The sequence below is a fragment of the Salvia splendens genome, chromosome 13, assembly GCF_004379255.2.
Source record: "Salvia splendens isolate huo1 chromosome 13, SspV2, whole genome shotgun sequence".
NCBI classification, from domain to species: Eukaryota; Viridiplantae; Streptophyta; class Magnoliopsida; order Lamiales; family Lamiaceae; genus Salvia; species Salvia splendens.
Window position 1 is genome coordinate 27,433,001 of NC_056044.1, and position 10,433 is coordinate 27,443,433.

General features: G+C 35.3%; 1 protein-coding gene and 1 long non-coding RNA gene across 2 annotated transcripts; both read left to right on the forward strand.

Annotated features, from left to right (window-relative positions):
- The first annotated feature begins 2,237 nt into the window (after nt 1-2,237).
- On the forward strand, nt 2,238-3,292 carry LOC121760999. Its single transcript, XR_006041888.1, has 2 exons — nt 2,238-2,290; nt 3,101-3,292. It is a non-coding gene; the product is annotated as an uncharacterized LOC121760999 (long non-coding RNA).
- Nucleotides 3,293-8,179: 4,887 nt separating this feature from the next.
- Nucleotides 8,180-10,433, forward strand: LOC121760806 (protein FAR1-RELATED SEQUENCE 5-like). Its single transcript, XM_042156421.1, has 4 exons — nt 8,180-8,318; nt 8,379-9,296; nt 10,031-10,301; nt 10,397-10,433. Exons 1-4 carry the CDS (start codon nt 8,180-8,182, stop codon nt 10,431-10,433), a joined length of 1,365 nt encoding a protein of 454 aa, XP_042012355.1.

Below are 10,433 nucleotides of genomic sequence, written 5' to 3' on the forward strand. Positions count from 1 at the left end.
TCATAACTAAGTTGCTGAGCTATTGATTTATTTTAATTTTACGGTCAAATTATTGATTTGTTTTAATTTGCAAATCCAATTTTTGATTTGTCCTAATTTTACAACCAATCAAAGTTTCAGTATTGATATAACTTCAAGACTTACTTACGTGGCTTTATGAGACGTCGACAAAATGACGTCATATTTTAGGCAACGAAACGAAACTGTACTATAATAAATTAGTAAATAATTTCATTTATTGAATTAAGATTTATATTAAGAATGAAGAATTGGAAGGGAAAAACCTGAAACAAGAAACGAGATGGAAGTGAGTACAAAAAGTATAATACGACATCGTTTCAATACCTACAATGTGCCGTCGTTTATATTGACATTCGATAGTCATGTTAAGTGTAATTTAATAACTGTAACAATCCGAGTTTTCGTGCACCTATTTTGGGGGCAATAAAAAAATATTGGACGAAGAGATGATTGGATTTATTTTGATGTTAAGTTGGATTTAATCTTAAGTGAATGACTTAAGCTTTGTTTGGTTGTTTTGCCTCATGGAATTAAAGTTCAAGGGATTTCAAATTTATGAGCTACAATTGTTGGAAAATAGAAATTTCAAGTAATCAAATAGAGTACTGCACATGTGTTTCAAGCATACATGTCATATATATACATGAACAAGTGTACAAGTGTTTATTGGAATTTATCCAAAAGAAGAAAAGTTGGAGGTATACTTTAGAACGTAGGAAAACTACCTTTCATGAAAACGATTACATGGATCTTGGAACAAGTAGAGAAAATATGTCTACCGCGTCTCGTAGGGACGGGTTACGGGACGAGATGGGAACGGTTCCGGGGCAGGACGGTGTGCCGCAACGCGTTGCGCGGGGTTCCGTCCCTCCGGCACGGAACGCGGGACGGTTCCGCGCCGCGTTGCGGATGCTCTAAAGGACCATCACCCTTCTTCTCCCACCACACTCTAACACCCTCTAAGTTTCGAAAGTCAGCAAGAAGTGGAGAGGGGAGCAGTGGCAGCAAGAGAGCAGCCCCAAAGTATCACCCAAGCTAAGGTAAACTCCACAACACCACCCTTTGCATCACGTTAGAAATCCCACTTATAGCTTGAAAACTTAGAACCGCAGATGATCAAGAACACAAGAATTTTAGAGTTCAATACCAGAACTTTCAAATGGAACCGAAACCAAATAATGCACCACTGTGAACTAGCCGAACCACCAAGTAATAACATCACATAGCTACTGCCCAAACATCGAACATAATTATGTTAAGTAGCAAACTGGATAGAGGGCTTAGCTTAGCATAAGGGGATGTCCGGCGAGGGTCGAGTTACGACGGGGCTCCGGAGAGTCGACAGGAGCAGCGGCAGCTGGTGCCGGCGCCGCCGAGCGAAGATAGAGAGAAGGGCGATGGCGTCGCTGCCTTCCGGGGAGCTCGACGGAGAGAGAGGGAGTCGACACAGTGAGAGTGTCGGCAGAGATGACCGGTAGAGATGGGCAGTTGACGGCGATTTCGCCGGAGAGGAGAAGAGAAGAAGAGGGGCACCATTCTCACTTGGAATTAGGGATTTGAAAAAAAGAAATGAATTTAGCTTGGGAAGTTAAGAATTCATTCTTACCGATAAGTGAGAAAGGAGCAAGACAAATTGGGCTAGAGGAATGAATTAAATAAAGTGGGCCTCTTTAGATAAAATTAAGGAAATATGGGCTAGTGTAGTCAAAGTATTGGGGCCTTTATTCAAATACAGTTGGGCCGAAGTTAAATAAGGAGTGAGCTGCCTGGATTTAATTTAGTTCGGGCTACGGAATTTGAATTGGAGTTTTGGGCCAGATTAAATTGCTTATGATTGGGCTGGAAATTATAGATTTGATTTGGGAGCCCGGTTAATTGTTTATTTAGTTTCCGAAGATGGAAAATGTTAAAGTTGGAGACGCGTAGGGCCGCCCGGCATCGCCCCGCGACACCTCGGGCAGCCTCTAAGGAAATAGAAGGAAAGAGAGAGACGACGTTCTCGAGTCACGAAAATAATCAAGTTTAAGAAAGAAGTGCTATTAATTAAATTTTCTGATTTAATTAATATGCTAGTTCCGAAAATCTCTTAGAAGTGAACGAAGAATAAAAGAAATTAATTAGGGGCATGCATTCCTATAAGTATATGAATTTCTCGAGTCTTATTAGAACGTTGTTTGCTTTCAAAAGGCTATCTCCGCGAGTTAAGGGTGGAGTCAGGAAAATTCAAGGAGTCAGGAAAATTCAAGTTAAGGAGTTTTAAGCAAGCGAGGTGGGCTTTCTAGTTACTAAACAGTTTTTACGAGCTTTCTATTGTGATATATGATTGTGGGCTTTCGAACTAAAGTATTTTAGTGAGCTTTTAGTTTAAAGTATGTTTGCAGTTTTTATGAGAAGTATATTTTGTGGGCTTTCTATTTAAGATACGATTGTTGCCTTTATGTTTAAAGTACAGTTTTTATGAAAAGTGCCAATGTGATATGAAAAGTACAGTTTAAGATTACAGTTTTATGAACAGTATTTTATGATGGGTGCTATTTACACAAAGTGAAAGTGATGTTAATTAGGTATGTGACATTATGTGTTACTTAATGAGTACTTATGAACTGTTAGCCTTTGTCGATTTTATGTTCGGCTTTTGACAAAAAAAGAAAAAAACGAGTTTTGTTTCAAAAATGTTTGTGAGGAAAAGAAGTTTTGAAAGTTATGTCAAGCCAGGTTTTGTTTTGAACTTTCCCTATCTGTTCGTCTAGCGAGGGCAATGCCCCTACTAGACTAGGAGTTAGTGAATTCGCGGTTCACTAGGAGTTGGTGAATTCGGGTTTGTAAGTGGGATGAGCCCATACATTCCGGTTCACCAGGAGTTAGTTCAGATACGACATATGTTCCAGGAAAATAGATCGGCAGATCGTTTTTAATAAAGAAATAGGAAAATGATTTAGTGTTCTCTGATCTTTTACTTAAAACCCCGAGTTTACTCTGGAGTGACTTGACAAAACCAGTTTTTAGTAAAATATATTTCGGCACGTGTCCACTGAGTACACCAAGTACTCAGCCCTGCATATGTTTTAAAAATGTGCAGGTTGAGTAGTGATGACGGCGAGCGGTGTTGAGCACATACAAATGAAGATCCTTCGATAGAATAGTACTTGGATGCGTCGTGTCTTCATACACGATGTCATCTGCTCTTGACTCTTCCGCTGCAATGTAAAAGTCGAGTTTACATTTTTTGTATCATGCACTCTGATATATATATATATATATATTTATTAAATGATTTATATATATATGGATGTATTCATTTCCTTTTTGCATCTTTTGTTCTATTGTTCTTCTTAATCTCATCCCCACGATTTTGTCATCCGACGGTTAGATTGATGCCACGTGTCATTTAATAATGCAGATTTTTAGTTGAATAATGCACACCGACTAATAATGTACCATTATAGTGTAATAATGCAGATTTTCAGTTGAATAATGCACACCGACTAATAATGCACCATTATAGTGTAATAATGCAGATCATCACAACCATCCAATTCAAGGATCCAAGGGTTGTGATCTGATTGAAGCTTTGACTGAAAAGCTGCGAAGGACCTTAACACACCCCTATATATGTGTGTATATATATATATATATATATATATATATGTGTGTGTGTGTGTGTGTGTTTTTTTATCAAAACAAGTATTGCTTTAAATCAAGAAATATAGACGATTTTTTGTCCATAGGATTAGCCAATCTCATCTTAAGATTAGATTATCTAACAGCTAGATTAATTTGTTAGATATTATTAATTTATTCACTAATATTCATAAAAGGTTAATTATATCAATTGCATAATGTCGTTGGTTATAGAAGTTCCTATAATTTTGCTCCTTCATCTCTCCACTAACTAATCATCAATGTAAGTTATGTATGTTATCAATCCATTGGATTTCATCTCCTTCATATCTTCCATGAAAATTCATACGATATTCCATTCATTTTCTCTTCTACTAAGTTTTCACATTTAAAGATTTGGTAAAAGCCTTTATCGATTAGTCGGGGCGGTATAGTATTATTCCCAGCCAACCTTTGAGTTTGCATTCCACAATCTCGAAACTACCTATTTCAGTTTAACATCTCGTCCTGCATCATTTTTTTGATTTTGTGTTTCTTGTTTCTCGATCCAATATATACTGTAAGTTAATACAATATACTTCAGTTATTCATCTAATTTTTCTTGTCAGCGGGCATTTTTTATTTAGACATATGAATTTAAGTATCTGAACTTTCATTGATAGTGTTTAATGTTTTGATATCAAGATTTGTTGGTTTATGTTATGATATAGATTTCCGGAAATGGATTCTGAAACGCCATCTACTTCGCATGTAGATAATCAATCATCCTTCGATAACATTGTTGAGAATACATGTTATGATTTAAATCATCCTTCGATGACATATCTTTATAATCAATTATTTTTATTCTTGATTCTGTATCAATATTAGTAATGATGTAAGTTTGACTTAGTTGTGGTGTTGCTATGACATGTTATTGTACGTCCGTTTATATGCACTAAGTATGAACGTTTTTTCCGCTATGCTTCTATTTGTGTATAGTATGACCCATTTTCGTCTAGGATAGTTGTATGAGTTGTATGACGCTATTGCATCCTATTATGACCTATCATCATTCTAATTCCAGTAGATGGAATCTTGTATTTAATTAATAGTTATTTTTTTGGTGTTTTCTGATTTTGAATTATTATAGATTTAAATACACCAGAATGCCCTATAGAACTTAAACCATTCGTTGGTCGTAGCTTCCCCACATTGGACAACGCAATTGAATTTTACGAGAACTATGGGAGACGTGTTGGTTTTGATATAAGGAAAAACGATTCAAAGAAGGTTGATGATATCACCATATGGTTTTAAATGGTGTGTAACAGAGAAGGTGAACAGAAATTTAGCGATCAACAACCCAAACGACTGCGTAAATTGAAAAATTGTGGATGTAATGCTGGTGTTGCATTCAAAATTGTATTTTACGTGTTACTGAGTTAATTCGTAATTATATTTTACATTCTGTTTGTCAATAGTTTTTTTGTCATGTCTTGAAATTAGGATAATTATGACCAAATTTACCATTAGCGTTGCATGACCCTTATATTCATCTACTATGACCCAAGATAGTAGATTATGTTTTCTGTATATAAAACACTTGTTTTATATGATGACTCTAATGTTGCCTTAATAGGCCCCAATATACTCATATTCTGATATGACATATATAATTGTTTAGTATGACCCAAAAGCATATCTATTATTTTAATAATTGTTTTTGCATGTTTCAATCGTACTAGCTTTATTAATATGTTAAAAACTTGAGTATAATCGTGTTTTTTGCAATCTGGTATTTAGTAGTTTTATGCCATGCCTCTTCTGTTCGTCAATGATGACACAGATCTACCTAACAATTCTATGACACACATATGTGTTTAATATATATTACAATGAACAATAGGAAATCATCTAATGGTCATTTTAATGGAAATTTTTCTTTGCTTAGAGATGAAACAGTATGTAGTACCAATGACATCCAGCCGCTGAATAAAACATGATTCAAAAACAAGAGAAATTCTATCTTGAAAGAAATGAACAATTTGATCCCTTAATTTAAGTTACAACATAACCATTTGGAGAGATCCATAGTTTGCTATCATGTTTTCTACGTTGATCTTTTTTTCTTGTTCTCCTTTGCATAATGTTTAGATGCCGCCTCTTTATTCAGTAACGCGTTGTGATTATTTCCTACCAACATCAACACACGGTTGTATTTAGCTCGTAAATACGGTCGAGAAGAAATTCTGATGTTTAATACAATGTATTCCGTTTTTTAATTAACGTCAGTTTAAGTTTTTTTTGGACACCAATTTGTTTACAATGTTACGTTGTTATAAATTACTGAGTTAATTCTTAATTGTATTTTACATTCTGTTTGTCAATAGTTTTTGTCATGTCTTGAAATTAGGATAATTATGACCCAATTTACCATTAGCGTTGCATGACCCTTATATTCATCTACTATGACCCAAGATAGTAGATTACGTTTTTTGTATATAAAACACTTGTTTTATATGATGACTCTAATGTTGCCTTAATAGGACCCAATATACTCATATTCTGATATGACATATATAATTGTTTAGTATGACCCAAAAGCATATCTATTTTTTTAATAATTGTTTTTGCATGATTCAATCGTATTACCTCTCGGAGCCTTTGGGATCTTTTGTAGCTTTGTCTTCGCGGATGTACTCTCATACACTACGTGAACAACAGATTTAAATTACAAATCGGCCTGATTTTATCAACTTTAAGTCATGGGTTACAACATCGTACTAACCTTTTCCGTCATGAGGTGCGGATCCAGAGGCTCTAGTGTTGACCATGGTTGTAGTAGCTTTTTTGTTATCCTTCTTCGTCGAGTTTTGAATTCTGCCAAGGTTTTGTGGTAGAGGAATCGGTTTTTATGGAAACTCGATTTTTGGTGCAATCGGCCTGATTTTGTCAACTTTAAGTCATGGGTTACAACATCGTACTAACCTTTTCCGTCATGAGGTGCGGATCCAGAGGCTCTAGTGTTGACCATGGTTGTAGTAGCTTTTTTGTTATCCTTCTTCGTCGAGTTTTGAATTCTGCCAAGGTTTTGTGGTAGAGGAATCGGTTTTTATGGAAAACTTGATTTTTGGTGCAGACGATGTTGAAATAGTGGAGGAGACGACTAATGTTTACAGATTTGTATGGTTTGGGCTATTGGGTAGAGATTTTGGTGATGGGGTTGAGATTTGGGTGTTTTGTCGTTTAGATTCTAGGGTTTGTGGGGATGAGGTTGAGATTTTGGTGAGAGAGATGCATTGAATGGCGCGGGAACCGAAGAATCAACTTAGAAAACGTGTGGAGTAATGATCCCAATTAATCCGGTCTTAATTAACGGAAGGGCGGTTGTTTATATTTTCTATACCTATATTACCTTTTCATGACATAGATCAATCATATTATGACCCACAGAAATTGTTGACAAATCCAGATCGTGGCCATTCATTTCCATATCTTATGGTCCATAATTGGTCTGTATTTCTATACTTAAGGGCTTCTTTTGATAGATTAAGACCCTATATATATATAATACCTATATATATATATATATATATATGTATAGGGGTGCATTATAATGATAACTCCAATTTGTGTGATAAACCTATAACTAAATCTCCACCACACATTTTAAAAATATGTGGTCTGGATTTAATCTAACAAAACAATCATTTTATCAAATAAAACTATCATATTTCGGATATATTGTAGAAGAAGTGTTTGATGAATGTGTAAATTGCATTTGGATTGGATTTGGAGATGCGGAGAGTGATATAACTGAATTAATTACAACAATTTTGTTGACTGGGGAGGCAAACAGGTTAGGGAAGAGTTTTCATGGTTTTGCTTCAGCAGATATCTTGATCGCGATGATTACCATGAAATTATGGCTGATGCCGTCCGAAATAAAATTATCATTTTTAATTTCATCTTTGATTCTTTATTATATTTTAATTTTTGTTAATATACTTTTTTATCTCTTCACCGTATCTTCATTGAGAATTTACCTACAAATTACCTTGATTCTTTTTTTTGCTATCAAAGATGCAATCTTTTTTTCCTAAATAAATTCGAGGTTATTCGGTGTTCAATTGTCCATCTTGATAGTTTTTCCTCTGATCCCACACGTCCACCTCAAGTATTAGTTGGTGTGGTTCGCCCCAATTTTGGTATTCAAGTCCGGACAAGCAAAGGTTTGATTTTTCATTAGACCTAGTTTGTTTTCATATTTATTAGCATCAAAAGATTGTCATCCATTGGTTCCTTTTAAAGTTACTTCTAATTTATTTTTGTAATATTGTTTTGCAGTCACCTTATGGAAGAGGATGTTCCTGTAAGACCTTGAACCTTGACCTCTGTCTTTATTCATTTTATTAGGTTTTTATGTTTTTTTCATGTGAATTATATAGCATAGAATGTTACTGCCTCAATATTATGCATATTGAGAAACTAAGTTGCACAATCATTTTTACATGCAAAGAATAACGAAGGGGAAATCAACTACGTAAGTGAAAATATGAACGATGAACTATATAATCCTCAAGTTGCAAATGATCGGAAGTCAGAGATTGGAATGAAATTTGCAACAGTAGATGATACATTTTCATTCTATAATCAGTATGCACGGGAATTCGGTTTTAGTGCAAGATTAAGCAGTAGCAAAAGGAACAAGATGAATAATGAAGTTGTTTGAAAACAATTTGTATGCTTCAAAGCTTGTCAAACTGATGAATATCGTTCAAAGAAAAGAAAAACGAGTGGTGACACAATCAAGACAAGAGCTCGTGGTGAAGTTAGAACTGGTTGCAAGGCAAAAATTACTATTGTCAAACAACAAACTGGACCTGATTGGAGTGTTAGTGTCTTTGTGGAAGGTCATAATCATGGACTTTCTACTCCTTCAAAGGTGCATTTGCTTCGATCACACCGTAGTGTTTCTATGGTTAAGAGAGTATTGACTCAGCAATTGTCCGAAGCTAATATACCGACATGTCAACAAATGCAATTATTGGAGATAGAGTGCGGTGGACCTGAAAATGTTGGTTGCACGGAGAGAGATATTAGGAATTTTGAGAAAGAATTAAAGGATGAGCAAAAGGGGATTGATGCTGAAACTCTTATAGAATTCTTTACCTTAGAGAAAGAGAAGAATAAAGCATTTTTCTTTGATTATGAGACAGATTCAGACAATAGGTTCAGTAGATGTTTTTGGGCAGATCCTAAATCAAGGGGGGCCTATAGTGTATTTGGTGATATCGTTGTCTTTGATTCCACCTATAACACCAATAAGTATTCAATGATTTTTACGCCTTTTGTAGGGGTTAATCATCACCATCAAACAATAGTTTTTGGTTGTGGATTTCTTAGTGACGAGAAGACTGAATCATATGTTTGGCTACTTAATAAGTTTATGGATATGCCAACAGGTCCACCAAAATCAATCATCACTGATCAAGATCCTGCATTAACAAAAGCACTTGCACAAGTTTTGCTAGGAACAGTGCATCGTTATTGCTTGTGGCATATATTGAACAAGTTTCCTGAAAATATTTCTCCGGTAACATTTCGGGACCACTACCAAAGCATAAAAAATGTTAAAAAAAATTCTATATCTCCTGAGGATTTTGAGCATGGTTGGAGTGAGGTAATCAGAAGTGCTAACTTAGAACAAAATAAATGGATATTGTTGATGTATGAACTGCGGCATAAGTGGATTCCATCATACTTTAGCCATGTATTTTTTGCTGGGATGTCAAGTAGTCAAAGATCTGAGAGTTCTCATTCATTTTTTAAGAAATATGTCTCCAATAAGAACTCACTGATAGATTTTATCACACGCTTCAATAGAGCAATGAGGCGTCAAAGACACAATGAGTTAGTTGCAGACCATATTGACATGAATGAACATCCAAAAATTAAAACAAATTGGCCGATGGAAGCTCAAATGGTCAAAGTGTACACGAAAAAAAAATGGATGGAGTTTCAAGATGAAATGAGTCGAAGTCATGGTTACTTTGTGGAGCATGCCTCTACAAGAGATGATATTATGATTTACAATATGGTGAGTTGTCAAACTTCATCGTCCTCAAAACCAAGGTTACTCATGCATGATTGACAGGGAGATCATATATCTTGTAGTTGTGGAAAATTCGAGTTTGATGGTATTCCTTGTAGACACATGCTAGCTTTCTTCCGCATTAATCAAATATACTCAAGCGGTGGACACGAGAAGCTAATATTGGTGTTGTATATACAATAGATGATAAGAACTCCAATGATGATCCAACAAGATTTTTGATGTCACGACATTCCAAGTTATCATATAAAGCTTCGATATTGATTGATGTTGCATCTTTGACTGATGAAGGCACAAAGTTTTTGGATGAACAACTTGATTTCATAGATAGTAAACTCAAAGAAATGGGTGTTAGTCCAACAACTGAATATGGAAGTCAAAGAAGGAAAAGCTCGGATAAAGCCATAAATATTGGCGATCCTTGTCAAATAAGAGCAAAGGGGTGCAGTAAGCGAATGCTATCATCAAAAGAGAAGTCAACTTTAAAGCTTAGGGCTTGTCATGGATGTGGGCAACGTGGAGTATCACATGACAAACGTAATTGCCCAAGTTTAAATGATGGGTATGTGCATAATTGTTTCATCATGTATATTGTATAGTATTTTAGTACCCAATAAATTTCACTTCACTAACTTAACTCTCATATTTAAATTTCAGATCTGTTGCAGGTTATGGAAATGAGCAACAAGAATGA

Excerpts from the sequence above, each read along its gene's own strand:
- LOC121760806 (XM_042156421.1), top strand. The coding sequence starts at position 8,180 with ATGAACGATGAACTATATAATCCTCAAGTTGCAAATGATCGGAAGTCA. Across the intron at positions 9,297-10,030 it reads TCCTGAGGATTTTGAGCATG|GCACAAAGTTTTTGGATGAA; the intron begins GTTGGAGTGAGG and ends TGACTGATGAAG. Across the intron at positions 10,302-10,396 it reads TGCCCAAGTTTAAATGATGG|ATCTGTTGCAGGTTATGGAA; the intron begins GTATGTGCATAA and ends TTTAAATTTCAG.